Source organism: Oenanthe melanoleuca, chromosome 5 (assembly GCF_029582105.1).
Source record: "Oenanthe melanoleuca isolate GR-GAL-2019-014 chromosome 5, OMel1.0, whole genome shotgun sequence".
NCBI lineage: Eukaryota > Metazoa > Chordata > Aves > Passeriformes > Muscicapidae > Oenanthe > Oenanthe melanoleuca.
In genome coordinates this window covers 9464485-9487319 of record NC_079339.1, presented here as the reverse complement: position 1 = coordinate 9487319, position 22835 = coordinate 9464485, and the positions used below count along the sequence as shown (strand labels likewise).

Genomic DNA, 22835 nt, shown 5'->3' with positions numbered 1-22835 from the left:
TGTGGAGTACTAAACTTTATTGGAGACTGGGGGGACAGTGGGGTGTGGAGGGAGCCAGGGGTCTGGCAGTGGCAGAGCTGCAGCATCAGGGACGGGACTGGGGCTGGCAGGTGCCCCCCACTTGGTCTCGCCTCTTCATGGACGCTCGTGCCACCTGCGCTGGTCCTGGTTCGGCTGTGGAGAGAGGGAAGTTGGTCTCTGTCCGTCCCATCCCTGTCCCATCTCATCGCAGCTCCATCCCCACTCACCCGGCCAACGCCTCTATGCCAAGCTGCTCTTCAGGGCTTCCACTACGGTCTCCGGCTGGGGGAACTTAAGCTTGCGGGGCGGCCCCTTCCCGATACCACTCCACAGCTCCACGGCTGCAGAGATATGGGATTATGGGATCAGGGGTGCCGGGGAGCCCCCACCACCCCCCAGCCCAGCACTTACTGCTGCCGTCCTCCTTCACCAGGGACACCTCGAAGCTGTTCCTGCGCGGCGGCCGGGGGTTGATGTCCACGGGGAGGTGGGCCATGGCCCCGCGCAGGGCCTCGCTCACCGCCGCCGCGTTGCGCCCGTACACGCGTCAGCTCTTGCTGTGGGGACACAGCGGTCAGCGGCCCGGGGGGCACCCACGGCCATCACACCACCCCCGGCACCTCGGCTGCTCACCAGTGCTCGATGACCACACGGGGGCCGATGTCCCCGGCGCTGCCCTCGTCTTGGGCCTGGGCTCGCGCTCTCTTCTGCGGGGCTCCCGCTGTCTCCGGCGCCTCGGCCGCCGCCGGCTGCTGGGCTCCGCGCTTCCTCCCGCGGGGAGCCATCCTGGGAGCGCCCAAGCGGTGGAGCCTACGCCGGGGCAGGAAAGGGGCTCCAGAAATGCCGCTGTGGGGTGAGAAGGGATCTCGGATCCGCCGCTGTCAGGAGAGTGAAAGGTGGGTCCCTATGGGGACACAGCTGTGGGAGAGGGCCAGGAAGGGCCCGTCCCCGGCGATGCGCCATTGGGGGAAATGAGGGTCCCCGCTGGGATGCTGCTGTGGAGGGCGGGAAGCGGCTCCCCAGGGATCCCGTCACGGTGTGTGGCTGGGGAGAGCAGGGAAGCGGGGCCCTGGGGAAGGGAGGGGACGACGCGGGGCCCGGAGCGGCCGCGCCGCCTCCTACCTGCCGCGGGCCACGTGCCGGGAGCGCGCACCGCCGGGGGCGGGGCCGGAAGGGGCACCGTAGCCCCGGTGGGCTCGAGTTCCGCCCGCGCAACCCCAGCCAATCAGAGCGCGGGAGCTCCGTATGGCCCCGCCCCGCCGGCAAGCCCCGCCCCCAAACGCGGTCCGGGACGGGGGACGGAAACACGGACACGGACACGGACACGGTCACGGTCACGGGCACGGACCGTTTATTGTCAGCGATGGATGAGAGCGAGCGTTAACTGAGGCGGGGCCCCTCCTACCGCCCTGCCCGCACGGGGCCGGGGGGCACCGCTGCTTTCCCGGGGCTCAGCCGGGAAAGTCCCCATGGAGAGCGGCTCCGGGCAGGGCCGGGCGGGCCCGCGGGGCCGGTGCCACCAGGGTGATGGTGACATAGTGATGGACGACAGTGCAGGGCAGCTTCTACTTGTCCTTCTTGGTCTCCTCCTGAGGGGCAGCCGCTGGCACGGCGGGGGGCTCCTCAGGCCCCTCCTCCCGCGGCTTGGACTGCTTCTTGGCCTTCTGGTAGAGCTCATTGAGGTTGAACTCCCGGATCACATTCTCCTGCGGTCAAGAGGTAGCATCAGCATCACTGGGACCTCGTGCTCCCCCCTTCTTCCCAGGCACAGGCTGGGAGGGGAACAGAGGGCTGGAGGGTCGCACCCACCTCAGAGAAGGTCCAGGACACAGCCCGGCCCTTCTTGTCGATCTGCGGTCGCCGCATGATCTCTGTCCCCCCCTGGAAGAGGATGAGGGTGGGCAGCTGCTTGGTGAGAGGCGAGGTGCTGACCTTGTACCTGTGTCAGGACAAGCCAAAAGTGACCCTCGGGCAGGCTGAGCAGGCTGCCCCAGAGAGAGCCCTGCTTGCCCAGGCTGTGTTCCCCACACCTGGTGCTGACGTCCGTGTACCGGCCAACATCCACCTTCCCAAACTGGAGTCCTGAGCAGTTGTACCTGGGCAGGATGGGGACATGTGGCTGTGAGAGACGCAGGGGACCACAGGATCCATTACCCACCAAGATCTCAGTGGCTGCCACTCACTTGAGAGAGAGGTCGGCGAAGATGGGCGCAAAGGACTGGCACTCACTGGACCAGTTGGCAAAGAACTCAACAATCCACGTCACCCGCTTGTCCTTCTCCAGCTCCTCCTGCCACAGGGGCATGGGGTTAGGGGGTGGTGGGCTGAGCCCCCCAAAACCCCCAGGGCTGGGGAGATACTCACATCAATGGTCTTGTCACTAAAATACTTGATGTATTCAGGGCCCATGTAAAGGGGTGGCTTGCAGGTCATCAGGAACACTGCAATGACAACACCCTGAGTCCCCCAGTGCCAGAAGGGCCAGGCTGCACCTCGGACAGAGCTCCTCCAGCCCAGAGCAGCTAGGGGGAGCCAGGACAAGGCAAATCTAGGGCAGCAAGACATCCAGGCTCACCTATGCAGAGTGTGAGGTAGAGCAGCCCCATGCGGATGTCAAGGCGGAAGAACAGGATGGCATTGGCCACTTTGCTGAACATGAAGATATTCCCTATGTGTTGCTCCACAGTGACTGCAGTGCAGAGATAGGAATAAGGGATGGTGCCAGATTCCCCCAGAAGGCTGGGGGTAACTTCAGGAAGGGCTGGATCTGGTGCTCCAGACACCACCCCATTCAGCTCCATAAGCAGCCCCAGCCCCCCATGTCCCCCTGACTCACTGGAGCGCCGGTTCTTCATCATGACAATGGCGCTGAGGAACATGAGGATCTCCACCTCCCTCTGGCACAGAGAAGGGACAGCATGAGCTGCAAGTGCCCAGGACACCTTGGAGCCACGCCTCGCCTGGCCTGGCACAAGGACCTGTGGCCATGCCAGGCCCTACTGGCTCCAAAGCCCTGCAGAGATCAGAACCCCCATCCCTCCCGGGAGAGAACAGTGAGGAGAGGGGCTGTGCCGCGGCGATGGACTCGACCAGCGCCTTGGGGGGACCTCTCGTCTGTGTGGGAACACTGCAGAGCAACTCCAGGGGCTACCGGGCATCTCCTCTCTCAACCGGGCCGGCGTGCTGTGTGAGCAGGAGGGGAGGCAGGACAGGGCCGGGGTGCGTGGACAGGCCCGGGAATAGGCCAGGGATGTGGGGACAGGTCGGGGATGCGGGGACAGGCCGGGAGTGCGGGAACAGGCCGCGCCGCCTCACCCAGTCAAAGTCACACGGGTTGCCATCCTCCCGCTGCGAGGGCAGCCCACGGCAGAGCGGCGGGACCTTGCGCACGATCAGGAAGGCGGCGGCGAGCAGCGCGGAGAGCGGGTAGTAAGGCCTGGCGAGCCATCGGCAGAGCCCGGGCAGCCCCCACAATAGCGCCAGCAGCGGCGCCACCACCGCCATCTTCCCTCCGCCCCGCTCACTGCCCTGGGGGCGGAGCCTCCCCGCGCCGGCCAATGGCGAGCGGCGAGGCGGGCGCACCCTGCTCCAGCGGGCCAATGAGAGGAGAGAGAGAAGCAGCCAATCAGAAGGCGGTAACGAGTCTCCCTTAGCAACGGAGGGCAGGGCCGGCGCAGGGGCGGGGCTCGGCCAATGGCGGGGCGGGGCGGCTCCGCGCGGGGCACGCCGGGAACATGGAGAACTTCTCGGCGCTGTTCGGCGCGGCCGAGCCGCCGCCCGCCGCCACCGCCGCGCTCGGATTCGGGCCCGCCAAGGCGCCCGGCGCCGGGGCCGCACCGCCGCCCGCTGCTTCGGCCGCCGCGCCGCCGCCGGGCGAGGACGCGGCCCGCAAGGCCGCCGCCGGCCCCTTCTACCTGCTTCGGGAGCTGCCAGGTGCGGGCGGGCCGCGGGGCGGGGCGGGTGCCGCGTTCGGCCAATCAGCGCGGCGAGCAGCGGCCGCGGGGGGAACTGACAGCTCTAGGAGCCAATGAGCCTGTGGGGGTGGGGCCACGCAACGCGCGGTCCGCTGGGGAAGTGGGCGGCGGGGCGACCCCGGCCCGGGAATCCCGGGGCCTGGGCACGGCTGGGGAGAGGGCCCGGGATCCCGGTGCTGAGGGTCCCGAGGCCTGGGTACGGTTGGAGGTAGGGCCCGGGGATCCCGGTGCCGGGAGGTGCAGGGGGTACCGAGGCCTGAGCACGGCTGGGGAGAGGGTCCCGGGATCCCGGTGCTGGGGGAGTGCAGGGGCCTGGGCACGGCTGAGCAGAGGGGCTTGGGCTGTCGTCAGGGCGTTTCCTCCTCCCCATCTCCTCCCGCGGCTACACAGGCACTACGGAGCTGACGGGCAGCACCAACCTGATCACACACTATAACCTGGAGCACGCCTACAACAAGTTCTGCGGGAAGAAGGTGAAGGAGAAGCTCAGCAACTTCCTCCCCGACCTGCCCGGCATGATCGACCTGCCTGGCTCCCACGACAGCAGCAGCCTGCGCTCGCTCATCGAGAAGCCGCCCATCTGTGGCAGCTCCTTCACCCCGCTCACGGGTGCCATGCTGACTGGGTTCCGCCTGCACGCCGGCCCGGTGAGCCCCGGGGCCCGGAGCCGGGGGGGTGGGAGGGGCCCGGCATGGGCTGACAAGCCCCTTTTCTCCACAGCTGCCTGAGCAGTGCCGGCTGATGCACATCCAGCCGCCTAAGAAGAAGAACAAGCACAAGCACAAACAGAGCCGCACGCAGGACCCCGTCCCCCCAGGTAAGGGCTGTCACAGCCCCCCTCCTCCCCTTCAGCACCCGCAGAGCATCGGCTCATCCGCCACTTCCACTTCTGCAGAAACCCCCTCGGACTCCGACCACAAGAAGAAAAAGAAGAAAAAAGAGGAAGATCCGGAGCGGAAGAGAAAGAAGAAAGAGAAGAAGAAAAAGAAGGTGAGTGGCAAGGCTAGAGTCCAGTGCCCAGCCTGTGGACCCTGAGGGGCTCTGTGAGTGACCATCCCCATGGGGCTGCTGCTGCCTAGCAGCTCTCACAGGCTCTGTCTCTCCTCTGCAGAACCGGCACAGCCCAGAGCACCCGGGGGTGGGCAGCTCCCAGGCCAGCAGCAGCTTACGGTGAGGCTACACCGGTGACGCCCCAGGGATCCTGTGGGAACAGCCCCAGCTGACCCCAGGGACACTGGGGCTGGCCTGTGCCCCTGGCTAAGAGGACACCTCTGCAGCCCCCCAGGACCAGGGGCACGAACTCTATGGGTGCTGACGTTGGACTTTTGTACCTGAAGAACCTGGAGCATCAAAGTCTCTTTTTTAGTGACCTTTTAAAGTATGCTCTGAGCATGGTGGCCATGCCTGCCGTGACCCTCGGCTGTCATGGAGGAGCCCAAACCAAGGCATCCCTGGAGTGTGCAGGGTGCCCTCCTTTGGATCCCAAGCCTCACCAGCACCCACAACACCTTCCCTGGAGCCACTTTTCCCATGCCTGGAAAATCCTTACCTTCTATGGGAGCAGAGTTTGCGCAAACACAGCTCAAAGTGGTGCCTCCCCAAAACTGGGCCAGGCTCAGCTCTTACCAGAGACCCTTCTCTCTCTCCCTTGGGATCGTGGGATGGCCGAGACCCTCGGGATCAGGACCCCTGGAGGGGCTGCTCCATCCCTGGACGCCAAACAAAGCACACGCACGGCCCCGGGGTGGCTCATTAAATATCCATTTATTCCTTGTTTTTAAAATGGCTGATAATAATAAAAAACCCTGGCGTGGCTGTGCGGGGCCACGGGAGCTATTGCCGTAGAGAAAGAGTCCAGTAGTGCCGGCAGGGCTTTGGGGACGGGGAGCACGAGGCTCCTTGGCTGCGCTTTTTTGGCATGTGATGAGAAAATATTGCTTTCCGGGGATGCACCTGCCTCTTCCCCGAGCGAGCGGAAATAAAAACACCCCTGCGACAGCGAGAAACCTCCTCGGAATCATTAACAGAAATAAAAAAAGGCAACAAAACCAACAACCCCCCGACCACAGCCCCTGGGGAAAGAGAACAAAGAGCAAAAACTGTGGGTGTGGGATGCTGGGGCCTCTGTGCCAGCTCGGGCTGGGGGTGTAGGGATGCTGCCCCCGCCCTGGGCTCCCCCACAGGGGCTGGAGGCTGCAGACACCACATATCAGGGAGAGGAGTGTCCGAGGATGGGTACCCAGCACCCCCTGGCCCCCTTCAGGAAGGGAACAGTGACACCCAGCACCTACCACAGCCCCTTCCATGGGTGCAGGAGGCAGCCCCACGTCCCTCCTTTGGGGACAGGGACAGGGTGGGGGTGCCCAGGCCCTAAGCAGGGTAGTTTCTTCCTCTCTCTGGGTAAGATATATAATTTCTGCTTCTTTTTTTTTTTTTTTAATATTTATATTTATATATATAGATATTTATATATACACACACCTGGTAACTCGGAAAGAGAAAAAAAATAGAATCCGTAACAATAATAATAAAAAAAAGTATTCTGGTTTAAAAACAATCCGTTCCTACCACGCCAGGCGAGCGGGTGATTGCACAAGGCCCACGAGTGGCTGGCGCAGCCGAGGCAGTGCCGGGGCTGCGGCCCCCCCGAGCCCTCCCCGAGCCCCCCGCGGGTGCCTGGGGGGCACAGGGAGGAGCAGGGGGCCCCGCCCGGCTCTCCCGGGAGTCCACAAGTGTCTGGCGGAGGCGGGTCCCTGGGGGCCGCCGGGGAGGAGGGGAGGGGGCGGCGGCTCTGCCCCTCATACCGAGATCTCGTAGGTGGTGCCCCCCACGCCTGAGACCTTCTTGACACCTCCACGGGTGGGGCTGCTGAGGGGCACCGACCCCGGGCCTGGTGGGGCTGAGCCCAGGCTCTTGGGCTGCCCGTTGGACTTGCTGTAGGCTGTTCTCATCTGCACCTCATCCCTGTGGGAAGGAAGCACGGACATGGGGTCAGGAGCGGGGACAGGTCACCAGCACAGCCATGCCCTCCTCAGGGACCACCAGCACCCACTCCTGGTTCCGAGGGGCCCACAGGGGTGATCGAGGAGGTGTAAGAACACCAGCTCCGTTCTGGGAGGAGCAGGAAGATTTCTCTTACTCTTCCCAGCATCTCTCCCCAGGGAGGGTTGTTCTGCTGCCCCAGGGGCTTGGAGGGATACTGAGTGAGGGTCCCCCCACATGCCACAGACACCCCGAGCCATCAGAGCACTCACTTTGGCGCCAGTAAGGGCTGCAAGGCCACCTCCTCGGTCTCAGGGCCGCCGGCCTGAGAGGCTGTTTTTTGGCTGCTGTAAGACACGGATTTGCCCAGGTGGGGGGCGGCGGGCTGGTCAGGGGAGCCCAGCGAGCGCACCCGCAGCGCCGGGGGGGGCTCGGGCTTGCCGAAGCGGGGCAGGGCCGGGCGGGTGAGCGGGTTCTTGCCCAGGGGCGAGCGCTTCGAATCGTCCGAGGAGGAGCTGGTGCGAGGGGCGTTGCTGGAGCCCGGCGTCGACTGGATGCCTGAGTCCGCCAGCCCCGCGTCCTCCTCCCGGCCCGGGGCCGGTGGCTGCTGCAGCAGCTTCTCCCGCTCCTGGATGGAGGCCACGATGTGGCGGGAGAGATTGTCGTAGCGCACGGGCGAGGGCTCGCGCGGCACCGCGTGCTTGGGGGAGGCGGCGCTGGCGAAGCGGCCGTGCAGGTCGGTCTCTCGCTGCTGGGCGATGCGGGCCGACAGGAAGGGCGAGGTGTAGCCCACCGGCGGCTCGGGCTCCGGGCCCGCCTGCACCGACTCGAAGTCGGGGCTGTCGGAGGGCGTGAGCAGGCTGTCGTAGGAGAGGCTGCCGTTGCGCGTCTGGTTCACCAGGCTCTTGTAGGAGGTGGAGGTGGTGCCCTCCGAGCGGATGGACTGCAGGTGGCCTGTCTCAAAGCCTGTGCCCTGGGCCGACTTGAGGCTGGAGGAGCGGGAGCCACTGGAGAGAGGGTCAAAGTGGAAGCTCTTGCCGAAGGTGGGCGAGCGGAAGCTCTCAGGTTCCAGGCTTGGCTCTGAGCGGTAGCTGGGCTTGTGGCCGCTGTCACAGATGGAGTTGGGCTCCTTCAGGCTGTTCACTCGGCTCAGCTGAGGGGCAGAGGGGCAGCAGTTACCCACAGAGTGACCATGGGGCCCCCGTGGAGCTCCCACTGCCCACCCTAAACCAGGAATGAGGTGGCATCCCCTAGGGGCTGGTCCCCCGTGCCAGGCTCAGCCTTACCTTGGCGCTGGTGGAGTGGGGCAGGGCCGCCGAGCTGCTGCTGCTGCTGTAGCCGGGCCGATACTTGTACATGGTGGGAGTTGGGGGGCTGTCCTTGCCTAGCAAGCTGCTGTCTGTGCCAGGAGAGAGGAGCACGCTCAGGGCGGCTGCAGGCAAGGAACGCGCTGAGCCACGCCCTCCCTGCCCGAACCGACTCAGAGCCTGGGGCAGACACACCGGGGGCAGGGACTGGAGGGAGGGTGCAGCGGGGTGGGAGAGACAGACCGGGAGGAAGGGTTGTCCCCACAGCCACACGTGTGGGGCTGGCACTTCCGTGCCCCTGCGGCAGCCCCGGCTGGGTGACACCCTGGGGGTGCACGGCACGGGGGTGCCAGGGTGCTCAGTGGGACACACACAGAGCACAGCCCTCAGCGGGCAGCAGGGCGGGCAGCAGAACCCAGCCAGGGCCGGGAGAGCTGCGGGGTCTCCAGCTGCTGCGGGAAGCAGCTGCCACAGGCTCTGCCCATCACATCCCACCTCTGGCCAGGCCCTCATGGAGCCGGCCACAGACGCTCTGTGCTGCTGAGCCAGGCCAGCCACCACTTCGCCTCCTCCGTCCTGGCAGCGCGGCGGCTGCAAGGCACAGCTCCCGGCAGCTCCGGACAGCGCCATGCTGGCTGTGAGCATCCCGCAGGCTTCTCCAAGGGCAAGGGGCCACATACCCCGGCCCAGGAATGCCGATGTGCTCCAGGTCTGCCCTACGGCCCTGGCTCCTGGCTTGCCTGGTGCAGCCCTGGGCTCCCCTCCCAGCGGCTGCCAGGGCCCTGGTGCCCTCCTTACCCTCAGTGGTGGCCAGGGTTAAGTGTGTCCTCAGGCCCGTGTAGCGGCTGAGGTCAGGCTTAGGTGGGGGTGGCGGCTCGGCGTCAGCAGACTGGCTCTCCGTCACCTCCAGGCTCCCCTTGGACTGCAGAGACAAAGCGCAGGCGGGGTCAGGAGGGGCCTCAGCCCCCCAGGGCTGGCAGGGCATGGACAGCAGCACTGGGGGCTCCCGCTGCCTCCCAGGCCATCCAACAGAACAGGGGGTGGCGCGTGCCCTGGGTGGGTGCTGGAAGTGCCAAGGATGGGGAACCTCCAGAGGGTGCTGTGTGGGGAAGGATGGCATCAGTAAGGGCAATAGAGGGGGCAAAGCCTCATGTGGTCACTGCCACACGGGAGGGGGACGGTTCCCATCCCGCAGGGACATAGAACAAGACAACACAGAGGGGGACAGGGAACGTGACCAGGCTCACTCGGTTCTCTACTCACGGATGCAGGCTTGCACCCCTGGGCTCCGTGGAGGGCCCCAGCGCAGGCAGCGCTGGTCCCCACCTTCCTCACCTTTGTCCTTTTCAGCTCTGTCTGGATACCATTGTCCATGATCTTGACAGTGATCTGACCATCCGACACCTCGGGCCGCAGGAACGGGGGTCTCACCAGCACCGTCTGCTCGGCCTTCGGGCGCCCAAGGTATCTGGGGAGGGATGGGAGGAAGGTCACGGCCTGGAGCCTGATATGAAGCAGTTTTTCCAGGGATGCAGGGGCCAGGCTCACCTGGGGGCTGGGGAGCTGCAGAGGACCCGGCTGACATTCTTACAGCAACCGTTGGTGAAGGGATTGACGCCCCCGCGGAACTTGCCTGTCACCTACAGGACAAAGGACTGTCACAGCCAGCCATGCCAGCTCCCCCAGGACATCAGGGATGTCTCCATCCTACCTCAGGATGGAGATACTCAGGGATGTTACACCTTTTCCTAGTCCCTGTTTCAGTGCTCAGCTACCCTTGAGGAGGCAGGGTCTCCTCAATTTTACCTCCTGGGTCCCAGAAGTGTCTCCTAGCTCCATCCTCTGACTGCATCCCCATGGATGCAGCTGCCCCTCAGTCACCCTGTGCTTTACCTCCCCAGTTTAAGGGCCTTCCCCAGCTTTAATCCAGCCTTTCCACACCATCCTCTGCTGGGAAATCCCAAAATCTGTAGGTGGCCTGGTCAGGCTGGCAGTCTCCTGGACATACCTGTTCATTGGTAGTGCGGCCCCTGGCCACGAGCACCACGTGGAAGCCCGTCAGCCCAGCGACGGGAATGAAGAAGAGCCCAGCCACGCACATCACCACCATCCTGCCACAGGCAGCTAAGGAGCAGCCACAGCCCCGCTCGGCACCGCGCCGCCCCCAGAGCCCACCACCCCTGCCCGTTCCCGCTGCCCAGGAGGATACGTGACGGCCATGCGGACACCGGAGAGCTCCTCCACCTGGTACAGCACGTAGAGCAGCCCGAAGCCGAAGACGCCCATGATGTGCGTGGTGAGCGACAGCAGGAAGAGGAAGAAGTAGCGGTAGTTGCGCCGCCCGATGCAGTTGTTGACCCAGGGGCAGTGGTGGTCGAACTCCTGCGGGGATGGGGCGGGGTGAGGGGGTGCTCCCGGGGCTCCCTGCCCCGCGGGGGGCTGGAGGAGGCCCCGGCAGCTCCTCACCTCCACGCAGTTGTCGCAGACGCTGCAGTGGGAGCAGCGCGGCGGGCGGTAGAAGCGGCAGGTCGCGCACCACTTCATGCGCACCTGGATGCCCTTGATCTCCACCGTCTTGTACAGCGGGGCCCGGAAATCGTCCTCCTTGTCCTCGTCCTCCTCAGCTGGTGGGGACACCCCAGCATGGAGTCAGGGCCCAGCCAGCCCCCGCCCACCCCGGCATTACCTTCCTGTCACCCAGCAGGGGGACAGCCAGGGACCCCCAAACACAGACTGGGGGTGGGGGGCTTCACCAGGCCTAGCCCCAGAATCCTGACACTGCCTGCACCCCAGGGACCCAACATGGAGTGCTGAGCCCAGGAGGAAGGCTCCTCGCCAGCCTTTTGGAACCCAGAAATCCCCTTTACCTCAGAGGAAGCAGCTCTTCCCAGCTGGAGCCAGACTCACCTCGGGGGAATATGCCCGGGTCCATGAAGGTGGCCATGCTGAAGTTGGCCAGCACAAAGAGGAAAACGATGGCATTGTAGGCAGGGATGATTGGGGACACGTAGAGACTGAGCCCTGGGCACCTGTGGGCACAGCAGCCGTGAGACCCTCGGACCCCTCGCTTGTATCGCTCCCGCTGCCTCCCACTGTCCCAGGGGCTCCCAGCAACACATCCCACACCCAAACTAGAGCCACTTCTACAGCACAGCCTGACCCCGGCCTGGAGAGCGCCTGGGGAACACAATGGCATGTGCTCCAGGCATCCACCAGGGAGCAAAATTCCCCTTTGGGACCCCACTGGAGGGTCCCACAGAGCAGTGCTGGGAACAGGGAAAGCCACACTGATGGAATGGGGGGCATCCAGGGGACCTGCCAGAAAGCACCTGGACATCCCTGTGTCCCACCAGCTGCTCGGGGGCAGAGGGGACCCATGAGGGAACATGAAACCAGACCAGCTGCGGTGCCTCCAGAGCCACTCGTGCTCCTCACATCCCAAAAATAGCTCCAGCAGGACACGGGAACCCCAGCCAGCACCCAGCTCCTCCAATAGGCCTGTAGGAGTGCAGGGAGGGAATCACCCTGCTCCCTCCTGCCCCAGCAGGCGGGCTCGGGACAGTGGGCTTCCCCCTTGCAGGCGCCAGCGTAATTCCATAATCTGCTTTGCTGCTGGGATTTAATCCCACAGATCTAGGGCAGCATCTGTCCCTCTCTTCCCCCACCGGGCTAAGTGCCGATGGATTTAGGTGGCCGGAGCAGCGCGGGGCTGGGCGGGCAGGGTGACATATGGTGCCAGAGCTGTAATCCCCACAGGTTGGGGTGAAGGGGCAGGTGCTGGCCCTGTCCCCTCCTCCACCACCACCCACAGGGACGGGTACCATCGCAGGGTGAGGCAGCTCCATCCTTTTCACAGCAGCTCCGGGAGCCATGGCAAGGCTCTAGCCGGGAATGAGCTCTTGGTGCAGGGTTCTGCCCTAGCTCAGGGCCCTGAGGAGGGCAGGGGAGCAACCCTGGCTGAGGAGCAGCAGCTGTGCCAGGGAGAATGCCCTGGGCGGGGCAGGAAAAGGAGACACACCCTTCTGGCACACACCTGGCAGCACAGAGGGTGAGGTGGGCAGGCCTCTCCCAGCTCCGGGTACCGCTCTGTGCCCAGGGAGGGTGGGAATCATCACTGGGACCTGCTCTCACAGGCCAAGGCTGAGGCTGTTCCCATCCTGGCACAGGGATGAGAGCAGGAGGGCAGACTTTTGTTTGCAGCACATCCCTGGCAAGAAGCACAGCATGGCCAAGCCACCCAGCACACTCCTTCTTCCTCCTCCTCATCCTCCTCTCTGGCCCCTCCAGGCCCCAGACACCACACCAATCTTCTCCTGCAAACCACACTCGCCAAAGCCTCTTACCCTCTCGCTCCTCAGGAGCCGCCCTGCTGGGCACCCTGGGCGCTGCCTCCCTGCTGTGTATCAACCTGACATCTCCTGGGATGGCACTGGCACCTCCCGGGATGGCATCTCCCAGCCCAGCCCCCCAGCTCTGCCCCGGGCTGGGGAGCGGCTCCTGGAGCGGCACTGGCCATGCCGGCCCTGCCGCCTCTGCTGGAAGCCAGCCAAGAGGATTCTCCACACTGGGACGGGCTGGAGAGGAGTCCTCCTCTCCAATCTGTGCCCCAAAACCCTCATAGAGCAGTGCTGGAGGCACAGGACCTGCGTGACAGCACCAGGCCACAGCCCGAGCGAGGGAAGAATCACAGAGTCACAGAATCACGGAATTGTTCAGATTGGAAAAGCCCTCCAAGATCACCGATTCCAACTGCTTCCCCAGCACTGTCAGGGCCACCACTGAACCATGTCCCCAGGTGCCACAGCCACGTTTGTTTTTTGGTGACTCCACCACTGCCCTGGGCTGAAAAACCCTTTCCATGAGGAAATTTAACATCCCTTAACATCCAAACTAAACCTCTACTGGCACCAGCTGAGGCCGCTTCCTCTTGTAGCATCTCTTGTTCTTTGGGAGAAGAGCCCAACCTCACCTGGCCACACCCTCCTGTGAGGGAATCGTAGAGAGTGAGGGCACACCAGAACCAAGGACCCCATGTCCCTGAGCTGAACTCCTACTCCACTGGAGGGAAGCCTCCCTGGCTCTGCTCTCTGCTGGACAGAGAGGGCCACAGGGCTCAGTGGAGCCCTAAAAGTAGGAAATGCCCTTCCAGAAACCCTGTGGAAGGAGCTCCTCTTTCCAGGAAGGGAAATCCCAGCCCAAACCTTTGTTTGAAAGAGATGGAGGGGAGCCAGGAAGACCCATGCCCGGGCAGCCATCCCACACAGGGAACAGCCAACAGGCAGGCTGAGCCAAGCACACAGCCTGGATCCTGAGAGACAGAGCCCAAAGAGGCAGGGAAGGATCCAGCTGCCTCAGAAAGCTCTGGGGCACGCAGAGAGGGAAGGACTGAGGGAAGGGAACAGCTCTGTGCTGTCTCAGCAGTCAGCCCTTCCTGGAGGGACACAGAGCTCCTGGAGCAGGACAGTGCCCAGCAGGTCCCTGGGCTCAGACACACTGACAAGACCCCCTGCATGGGAATCACAGGCCAGGGCAAGCACAACACCCTCCCTAGGCAACACCAGGACCTGCTGCTTTCCTGGCTCACTCACACCCAGGGAGGGAGGTGGGAATCCCCAGGGAGCCAGACCACCTGGTGGCACCATGCTGGATATCCCAAAGTCAGGGAGTCACCTCCTGGGACCATCCCCACCCATTGGAGGGATCAGGGTCCTCTGCAGGGAGCAAAGGTGCTGCCCATCCCTGAGGGAACCTCCTTATCAGGAGAGTGATGTGTTCCTGCCTTTTGCTCTCCTGAACAGAAAGCACAGGGCTGCCTTGACCCAGGGGCACACAAGGCAGGAGGAGCAGGAGCAGGAGCAGGAGGGACATTCCTCACCATCACAGCTGGCCACGCAGGTCCCGCAGCACCCACGGGGCTCCCCCTTGGGACCGGGATGCAACACGCTCACGGCCACAGGAGCTGTTGGGACTTGTCCCTGGCAGCACATGAGAGGACTTGGGGAACCTCGGGCACCATGAATCACACCAGGATGCAGACGGGATTTCTGCTACCACTCATGCCCGGAGAAGCCTGTCCCTCCCTGCTGGTGTCCCCTCCCTCCCCAGCCCCTCACCCCCTGCACTCTCCCAGGCACAGCCTTCCCTCCCTGCCTGCTTCCTGGGGCTCCGACCCACGGGCTCTCCAGCTCTCCAAAGGCCTTGGCACAAACACCATCCCTGCTCGCCCTGGCGCTCACATGAGTTTGGATCTGACTGGGAGCAGGCATGACAGTGTGTCCCACTGGCATTGCCAGCCCCAGGGAGAGGACAGGGAACCCAAGAGCCAACTGCACCAGGAGCTAGGACCAGCCAGTGGGGAGATGCAGGAATGGACAAATGGATGCCAAGGAGGAATTTCCATCCTAAATCAGCAGCTGTCTGAAAGCCCAGCAAGCCTGGGACCCCCATTCATCCCAGAAGGAGATGGGAACATCCCCTCTCCTGCTGCCCCTCCCTGCAGTGCAACCAGCCTAATTTCCACGGCCATGTGCTCAGCAGCAGCTCCTAATTAAACTAATCAATTAAAGACAGTTCTTGGCCCAGAGATACAAATCCTGGGTGGACCAAAAGGCATCCAGTGGACAGGCTGGCAGCAACACAACTGGAGCCTGAAGAGCCATGCTGACCCCTGGCTGCTCCCTGCTTGGGGGAGGCCTCCCATGGCCCGCTCCCACAGCTTCCACTGCACTTCCCAGAGGAGCCTTAGGTGGGGTGCTGACAGCAGGAAGGGGGTCAGCAGCCAGTCTGCTGCTGACCAGGCAGGGAAGGGGCACAGTGACCTCCAGGACCACGCAGGAGGCAAATCTCAAGCCCCACATCCCCACCAACCCACTCCAGCACCAGGCGGACGCTGTCCTAAAGGAACCATCCCGCCGGGAGCAACGCAGCTCCCTCAGCCAAGCCCCGTGTGAACGCTGTGCCCGGGGTTTAATGGGATGCTCTGAAGTAGGATAAACAACATTGCTGACCTGCAATTACAGCGACCTGCCCAGGTGTTCCTGCCCTGGCCAAACCTGCTCCGAGGCGCCGGCTGCGGCGCTGCCTCTCACCGCCCGCTGATAAGCGGCTGCTCCCGGCACTGCTCGCACCCGTGGCTGGGACCGGCTGCAGGTCCAGCTGTCCGGCAGCCACTGTGCCAAAACAGAGCCAGCCTGTCCCCTAAGGTCACACACGGGGTGGCACACACAGCTCGGAGGGCACCGCCTGCTCCCTCTGCTTCTCCTCCAATCCCCCTGGCACAGGAGCAACAGTCAGCGACTTCCACAGGCAGCCTGGAGCAGCCAAACCCCGAGCCTGGAGCCTGGTGACCGCTCGGTGTCCCAGCGGGGGACGGCCACACGCTGCTGAGTGACACTGCCAGCTGCACCCCTGCTCCCCTCTCCGCTCATCAAGTTCCCCTGTCCCTGCCCAGTGGCTGCCAAAGTGACCTTCCCACCACCAATGGCTCCTTCCCAGGGAGTGGAGCAGCCATGGCACCCATGCCGCAGCTCCAGCTGATTCCTGTGGCCCCAGAAGGAAACCCCCAGGGAGTGGGAGAGGCCCCCTGAAGCAGAGGGTGCACGTGCTTCCCGCACACTGCCAGGACCCCAAGCACATCCCCACTGAGCCCCTGGGATTTGGCAGCCCTGCAGGATTTGGTAGCCACACAGTGCCAGGGTGCCAGGCCGGCTGAGCCACTCTCTGCCAGGCTCCCTGAGCACCTCGGGGTTCTGCTCCCCAGCCTGTCAGCCCCCTGGGCACGTCACCGAGGCACGTGTCACTGGGCAGGGAAGAGCAGCAGATCTTCCCAGGGATGTCACCATGCCTCTCCAGCACTCGGCACCATCTCCCAGCCCAGTGGGCCCCCCCACAAGGCCCCAGTGACCTGCTGGCCATTTCCCTCTCCAGGGACATGGAACCCTCGCTGCCCCAGGGCAGGGGACAGATCTGCACAGGGGTCAGAGTTCTCCTCCCTGAACTTTCCTTTGTGGCTCACGAATCGATTACGAAACTAAAAATAACACGTGTCCTGCCCCAGCCCACCAATCCACCTCCACAGGAGAAAGTGATCCATGCATTTTCCACCCACAAGTCACAAACCAGTTCCCAACCCAGATGACCTGGAGCTGAGTGGTGCCTCACCACGACCACCAGCATAAAGCTTCCCCTGGGAAAACTCATGGAGTGAAATAGCTCCCGCTGTGGCTGCAGTGCCCAGAGCACAATATCCCCCTTCCCTCTGGGAGGAAATCCCATCTCCTCTCCCCCATCCTTGCTGGCCCTCCCCGCTCTGGCCGAGCAGCTGGGACTCACGTGAAGGCGAAGAAGAGGGTGGTGGCTCCCACTAGGAAGATGGCAGCAGCGGAGACCGGGACATACTTGCTGGGTTTGAATCTCTTTCCAGAGGCTGCTGGCATGTTGGAGCTGTGGTGGGGGGTCCGCCCCGCAGCATAGCCCAGGCCCCAGGGGACTCAGAGCAGGACGAGAAGGGGAGGGGGTCAGGGGCTGAGCCCTACCCTGCCCCCACACCTGCTCCCGGGGCGGACAGTCCGGAGAAGGGTCTGGAGCAGGAGGCTCGGGAAAGGAGCCCGCTCTAAGCTCTGCCCCGTGAGAGCTCACGGGCACAGGGAAGGAGGGTTAAAAACATTAAAAATTCACAACAGAGAAGGGAATTTGGGTTTAGGACAACCGTTGGAGTGGGAATGCTGACAGCCCTTCCAAGCCTCAGTCCAGGCAGCAGCCCACAGGGAGCAGGACTCCAACAGGCAGGCTCTGAAGGGAGGGAATTCTCCAGGCTCGGGCAGGGCGCTTCCCACCCAGCCAGCACCCCGAGAAGAGCACAGGATCAGCAAACTCCTTGCAAAAAAGCCACTCTGGGAGCCTCAGGGAAGCCACTTCTCCTTTTTAATCCGCCCCTGCTGTGCCGCAGCCCCTGGTGCTGCACGGGAGGAGGGGGTGGTCTCTAAGCAATCCCAGCTTCCTCACAGAGCTGCTGTGCCTCCTCCTCCTCCCCTTGCTGGAGGGGTCACTGAAACACTCTCCCTGATTTCACTGGGATCTGGGGCTGGCTGGCGGTGGCCGTTTAATTTTATTTATTTCTCTCTTGGTCTGTTAAAGCCGAGGAACAGCTGGTGCAAGGTTGAGCTGTAAATCCTTTCTTTCGAGGGGGGCGGAGGGGAAGGTCTGGCAGATTGTGGGTTTTCCTACTTGCTCCTTTCTCCTGACCCCCCAGGCCCTTCCATGGGCTCAGTATCCACTTGGTGGTTGGGGAGTGACAGGAATTGCATTAAATCTTCTCTGCAGCAACCATTTCCCAGCAGGTGAACGGGAAGGGGGTGTTCAGGGAGCGCCTTTACAACCCCAGCAGACACCAAACGGTCGAAGTGGTGCTGAGCAGTTCTGTCTCACCCATGGCCCAGGCGTTGTTGGGGGAAACTTCAGTTTGTTCCAAACAGCTCCATTTTCCCCTCCCCTTTCTTTGGTTAAAATCCTTCTTCATTCATCCATCCATCAGTTTTTTAAAAAAAAACTACAATAAAACCATTAAAATTCGAGGTCTGGTGCAGCACAGCTCACCTGGAAAAAACAACACCAGAAATTAGCATGGCGAGAGAAGGGATGGAGCCAGCTGTCATTAGCCACAGCAGCCTGGCCACGGCGCCTCCTGTCCCAGCCCAGGGGCATTGGCTGCTGCAGGAACTCCAAGCCACCCCCTCTACCACCAAGAAACCCACCCCAAGCCCTGGAAGGACTAGAGGGACACCATTAATTCCTTCCTGCAGCTCCAGCTCAAATCCCAGCACCAGCAAGTGCTGGCTCCCTGAGGAGCAGGGGCTGTGCAGAGGCGCCAGGACTTAACAGAAGGGTGAGGACCACAGGAGGAAAAAACATCCAGGAATCTCACCCCCTTCCCTGGAGGGCAGGAGATAGGAGAGACCCATGGAAGACACCACTCCCATGATCAGAGGTGGCCTTTGCAGCTCTGGATTTATCAGGAACCGTAGCGCCAGGACCAGGAGGAGAGGATTTGAAATGACAGAGCTCAGGGATATTGGGAAGAAATTCTTCCCTGTGAGGGTGGCGAGGCCTCAGAGGTTGCCCACAGGAGCAGAGGACATTCCTGGAAGTGTCCAAGACCAGGCTGGATGGGACTTGGAGCAAGCTGGGACAGTGAAAGGTGTCCCTGCCCCAAGCAACCACAAGCCCATCATCCATCATATCCCACCAGCTCCTGCTGCTACAGCCACCGCTCCTCACCCCGTCACCGTCTGTCACCCATCCTCCCCACGCTGCCTCCACAGCGCTGCAGGTCCAAGCGGAGCCTGCGGCTCACTCCTTTCTCCCTTCCAGCTTTCTCTGCCTCTCCAATTTCTCCTTCGGGGTAGGCAGGGATCTCTCTAGCGCTGACTAAACGTGGGTGAAGGTTGGGAGAGCTGCAGCACCCAATTAAAGGCAGGTTTAATGACAAGGATGTGCTACCATCGAGTGGGCTCAGCCCCGGCTCACGGCGTCACTGACTCACCCAGGAGCCGCTCCTGCCACTCGGCCTCTGCAGGACCCAAGCTCAGCTTCCCACCCCAAGGTTTCCCTGCCCCTGGGAGTGAGAGTGAACGTGGGGCCAATGCTCTGCAGGTTTCACCTGGCAGCAGCTCCTGAGTGGAGCAGCTCCAACAGTAACACCAGGGAAAGCTGTTTTCTGTAGCAGGGACAGAGCTCCCTGGAGAGCAGCAGCCTCCAAGCCCTGCTCTGCCTATTCGGGGAAGAGCCCACAGGGCCGAGCCCAACAGCAATTCCAGGGATGGGCTATCGGAAGTGCTGGCCTGACATCACGGCTGATTGCTTTAGCAGGAGCAATCTGCTCCCAGAGCACCCAGCCCTTTGAACGATCCGCCATGGAGGCACGGCCACACCTCGGGTTCAAACAGACACTGCCAGGCAGAAGGAGTTGTTCCCTGATAATTCCTCCTCCGGAGATCCCCACCCTGCCCTCGCAGGGCGCCATGGGCATGCGTCTCCTAATCCAGCCCTTCCAGCCAGAGATCCAGGCACTCCAGCCCTTCCACAGGGTGATCCCTGCCGAGCTGTGCGTGCCAGAGCCAGCTCCCCATGGAATCAGGTACCCGTGGGACAGATCCATGAGCAGGGGGAGAGCCCCAGTGCTGTCATTAGTGACATCCCAGCGAGAAGTGATGCAAATGCATCCCTGCTCCAGCCACCTGTGCATGGAATAACTCCACAGCTCATGGAACAGCAGGCTGCCGAGCCCATCCCAGCTCCCAGAGCCACCACACTGCTCCCTTATCCCCCTGGTGTGCTGAGACCCCGCAGGACCCCCCAGCCCCAGCCCCAGCCCTGCTGCAGAGGCTAGGGCAGAAGCTGTGAAAGTGCAGCAGAGTGCACTGGGATCTCTGTTCTGTAAACCTTAAGGAGTCCAGGAGAAAACACGGAAAATCCATCCCAAATTCCCACAGACTACACTAATTCAGGCCCAAATTCTCCCAAATACACATATTCTTTCCCAGCCATCCCCTTCTCAGCCCTACAACCTGCCCACCTCTGGTTAACCGACCCTTCCTTTCACTCCACCTTTGCCCCAAATCCTTTGTCTCTCCAGCCACTTTGTCCCTCTCCACAAAGGCCACTCACAGACCTCCCTGTCCCAAAGAGTTCCCAACTTATCTCGCTTACCTGTGGCCTACATGGGCTCTGCTCTTGCCTCCCATTCCTTTCCCTCTGCCAGTTCCAGCCCAGTAACTCCTCCTCTCCTCCCTCCAGACCTGCCCTGCTCCTTCCTCCCCCGGCGCCTGTGTCACTGCTCACTCCCCCTTCCCTCTCCCTCAGAAATTCCACCTGGTTTTCCCATCCCAGCGCCTCCCTTTCGGAGCACTTTCCCAGTTCTGCTCTGCTCAGCTACCTCTGGAGCAGTCATCCCCACTCTCCAGGGTTTCCCTCTACTCATACAGGGGAGCTGCTCCTGTTTCCTTCATCTCCATTTCTCGGGATTTCTTTTAATTCCAAATTCCCTCCCCTGGGATATATGCAAGCACGACTGCTGCCACCTTCCATTTATTTAAGCCTGCATCTGCTTGTCTCCTCTTCTTGGGTCAAGGCCCTGCAAAGCCTCACTGATTTCCTCCTTTTACTCCACCATACTCTTCTCATCTACTCCAGCCCCTCTCCAGCCCTTCCACACATAGCCAAGTGCTCCATGGCTCCTTCTGGAGCAAGAGGCCCTCCCAACCTCTGCTGGGACAGGGACACATGTGTCTCCAGCTCCCAACATTTCCTCCTCCCTCACTTCAGCTCCTCACCCTGCTCCTGCCCAGGAAGGAGGAAATGCACCTCGGCCCCAACCATGCAGCTCCTGCTACCCCTGGGATCCACGGCACAGGCAGGACGGGGTTTCCTGCCGGTTACCGGCTCCCAAACCCGCGTCACTCACCGGGATCCGCAGCTCCCGACCTGCCCCGACCCAGCCGAGTTCCCATGGCGCAGAGCGAGCACAAAAACAATTCCTTCCACGTGAGGCAACTCCCAGACAGGGCAGATCCCGGGCTGCATGGAGACGGGATGTGCTTTACCTGCTTCCCACCTTGTTTTGATCCCAGGGTTCCGTAGAGCCATTCCAGAGCTCACTGCCTGGCACTCTGAGTGAGTGAGGGGCATCCAAGGAACAAGGAATTCTCTCTGCTCCCTTTGTCTTTGCACAATCAGCTAACACTTCACACTACAAAATCCGTCGCAGAAAGTGCAAATTTTCCCAAACCTGGCACTCTGGCCAGAGAATGTCAGTGTGAGATCCCCACTGGTCACTGCTCTGCCTCCAAACAGGAGCACCTGCCCCAACAGGGCAGTCTGGGGACACTTTCCTGCTCTTAATTCTAAAGGAGAATGCACAACAACGTATGGCATCCTGCACACCTGCCTTTCTCCCAGGTGGATGTACAGAAAGATCAACACAGAACATGGAGAAATATTCCACTGCAGACAGCCAGAAGGCTGGAATCACTCCGTGCTTATCTCCTGCCCGAGGCTTACACCGATCCCATCCTCCTTCCCCAGCCCATCCCGCTGGTTTACACGGGATTAGCCCCATTTTACGGGCAAAGCAGGAGGAACAATGCCTCATCCACTAAGGCCATGTCCCAAAGGGCCCCACAGCGAGCAAGGACAGTGCCAGGCTCTTGTCACTGCGTTAGGAGACACCGTGCACAGCGACAGGTGGGAATGTGCCCAGACAGGCCCCTCACAGGGGAGTTCAAGGTCTCCCCTTGGACCCAGCCGATCATCACCCCCTCCATTCCCGGATGGGGCTCCTGGCCTCGGGAAACAACAGGAATAAAGCAGCACCTGGGCCCGACAGAGGGACGGTGGTAACTGGATTAAGCTCAGAAAGAGGCTCCAAGATAACTCCGCCTTTGATCGAGACAAGGCTCCGGTTGAACTTCACACACCCCAAAAACCCCGAGCAGCCCCTAGTGCAGAGAATCCCGCTTCCCTAATGCCCAAATCCAGCTCTGTGCCGGGGCGGGAGCCGGCAGATCCGGGGGAACCACTTCCCAGAGCCACGGGGAGCACAGGGGCAGCCGGTCCCCTCCCAAACCGGAACCTCGGGACTGGGGACCTGCACAGCCCAGGTGCTCGGGAATGTGGGAATTCTGAGGAGAGGCCAGGCTGGACCCCGGCCAGCGCCCCCGAAGCCGGGAGCAGGGGCTGTGCCGCGAGGAGAGGCCGTGCTGTAAGCGGGGCACAGAGGCCGAGCTCCGGTGCCCCAACACAGGCGGTGACGGCGCTCCCGGGGCACCGGGCACAGGCCGGGTACGGGTCAGCCGGAGTCCCCCGGCCGCTCCCCGGCCCCGGGCGGGTTGCAGGCGAAGGGACGAGCCCCGCTCCCGTGCGCAGGGCCGGCCCCAGCCCGCAGGGCACCGCTCCCCGCCGGCCCCGGGCCCGGCTCCCCGCGGCACAGAACAAGGTCCCGGTGCCGGCGGGGCCGCGGGCACGGCAGCGGGGCAGGAGGAAGCAGCGCTCCCGTGCAGGGGCACCGCGACCGCGGGGCAGGCGGCCGTGCGGAACGGCGGAGCGGGGCCGCGGCCAGAGGAGCGGGCCGGGCAGGGGTCGGTGCCCGCCGGGGCGCCGGGCAGGAGGGTCCGCGGCGGGGGGACGCCGGGGCACAGCGCGAGCCCCGCGCGGGGGGAGCCGCGGGGGCAGCGGCGGGGCGGGGGCGGCCGCGGCCGGGCCCCGGCGAGGGGCGCGAGGGAGCGGCGAGCCGGGGAGGCGGCGGCGGGGCCGGAGCGGCGGGGTCCCGGCGGGGTCGCGCGGCCCACGTGACTCACCGGCAGGAGGCCGCGCGCGGCGGCGGCTCCGGGCACGGACGGCGGCGGCTGCGGCGGGCGGGACGTCACGCGCGCGCGTGCGCACCGCGCCCCCCCGCGCGCCTCCATTGGCCGCCTCCCGCGGGCCCGCCCCGGGAGCGGCGGCGCGCATGCGCAGGGTCGCGGAGCGGGGCGCGCGCGCTCACGCCGCGGAGGGCGGG

At 63.2% G+C, this 22835-nt stretch overlaps 4 protein-coding genes across 5 annotated transcripts; 1 reads left to right on the top strand and 3 right to left on the bottom strand.

Annotated features, from left to right (window-relative positions):
* On the bottom strand, positions 1–1288 carry SELENOH (selenoprotein H). 2 transcript variants are annotated; one of them, XM_056493421.1, is made up of 5 exons: positions 1144–1288; positions 655–867; positions 433–578; positions 249–362; positions 1–174 (listed from the first exon to the last, which is right to left on the bottom strand). In XM_056493421.1, exons 2-4 carry the CDS (start codon positions 804–806, stop codon positions 262–264), a joined length of 399 nt encoding a protein of 132 aa, XP_056349396.1. In that variant the 5' UTR covers positions 807–867; positions 1144–1288; the 3' UTR covers positions 1–174; positions 249–261. The 2 variants fall into 2 exon arrangements, with proteins under 2 accessions (XP_056349396.1, XP_056349395.1); XM_056493420.1 differs by having other exon boundaries at positions 655–899; positions 1144–1228.
* Positions 1289–1355: 67 nt separating this feature from the next.
* TMX2 (thioredoxin related transmembrane protein 2) lies at positions 1356–3617 on the bottom strand. The gene is made up of 8 exons (XM_056493417.1): positions 3337–3617; positions 2858–2918; positions 2597–2710; positions 2386–2462; positions 2205–2311; positions 2052–2117; positions 1831–1960; positions 1356–1727 (listed from the first exon to the last, which is right to left on the bottom strand). Exons 1-8 carry the CDS (start codon positions 3523–3525, stop codon positions 1587–1589), a joined length of 885 nt encoding a protein of 294 aa, XP_056349392.1. The 5' UTR covers positions 3526–3617; the 3' UTR covers positions 1356–1586.
* Positions 3618–3705: 88 nt separating this feature from the next.
* Positions 3706–5832, top strand: MED19 (mediator complex subunit 19). Its single transcript, XM_056493419.1, has 5 exons — positions 3706–3954; positions 4386–4642; positions 4716–4812; positions 4891–4985; positions 5107–5832. Exons 1-5 carry the CDS (start codon positions 3756–3758, stop codon positions 5167–5169), a joined length of 711 nt encoding a protein of 236 aa, XP_056349394.1. The 5' UTR covers positions 3706–3755; the 3' UTR covers positions 5170–5832.
* On the bottom strand, positions 5741–22728 carry ZDHHC5 (zinc finger DHHC-type palmitoyltransferase 5). The gene is made up of 12 exons (XM_056493413.1): positions 22636–22728; positions 16616–17878; positions 11192–11313; positions 10751–10908; positions 10494–10666; positions 10293–10395; positions 9833–9924; positions 9620–9752; positions 9083–9206; positions 8264–8376; positions 7250–8130; positions 5741–6959 (listed from the first exon to the last, which is right to left on the bottom strand). The coding sequence occupies exons 2-12, from the start codon at positions 16717–16719 to the stop codon at positions 6794–6796; spliced, it is 2169 nt and encodes a 722-aa protein (XP_056349388.1). The 5' UTR covers positions 16720–17878; positions 22636–22728; the 3' UTR covers positions 5741–6793.
* Positions 22729–22835: the final 107 nt, after the last annotated feature.

What these genes read in the sequence shown, in the direction of transcription:
- ZDHHC5 (XM_056493413.1), bottom strand. Translation starts at nt 16,719, where the DNA reads ATGCCAGCAGCCTCTGGAAAGAGATTCAAACCCAGCAAGTATGTCCCG. An exon ending in CAGAGCTGAAAAGGACAAAG is followed by an intron (nt 9,207 to 9,619) that starts GTGAGGAAGGTG and finishes TTGTCTCTGCAG; the next exon opens with TCCAAGGGGAGCCTGGAGGT. An exon ending in CAGCCCTTACTGGCGCCAAA is followed by an intron (nt 6,960 to 7,249) that starts GTGAGTGCTCTG and finishes TCCTTCCCACAG; the next exon opens with GGATGAGGTGCAGATGAGAA.
- TMX2 (XM_056493417.1), bottom strand. Translation starts at nt 3,525, where the DNA reads ATGGCGGTGGTGGCGCCGCTGCTGGCGCTATTGTGGGGGCTGCCCGGG. An exon ending in CTACCTCACACTCTGCATAG is followed by an intron (nt 2,463 to 2,596) that starts GTGAGCCTGGAT and finishes TTGTCATTGCAG; the next exon opens with TGTTCCTGATGACCTGCAAG. An exon ending in TGTCCTGGACCTTCTCTGAG is followed by an intron (nt 1,728 to 1,830) that starts GTGGGTGCGACC and finishes TCTTGACCGCAG; the next exon opens with GAGAATGTGATCCGGGAGTT.
- MED19 (XM_056493419.1), top strand. Translation starts at nt 3,756, where the DNA reads ATGGAGAACTTCTCGGCGCTGTTCGGCGCGGCCGAGCCGCCGCCCGCC. An exon ending in CCTGCTTCGGGAGCTGCCAG is followed by an intron (nt 3,955 to 4,385) that starts GTGCGGGCGGGC and finishes GCGGCTACACAG; the next exon opens with GCACTACGGAGCTGACGGGC. An exon ending in AAGAGAAGAAGAAAAAGAAG is followed by an intron (nt 4,986 to 5,106) that starts GTGAGTGGCAAG and finishes TCTCCTCTGCAG; the next exon opens with AACCGGCACAGCCCAGAGCA.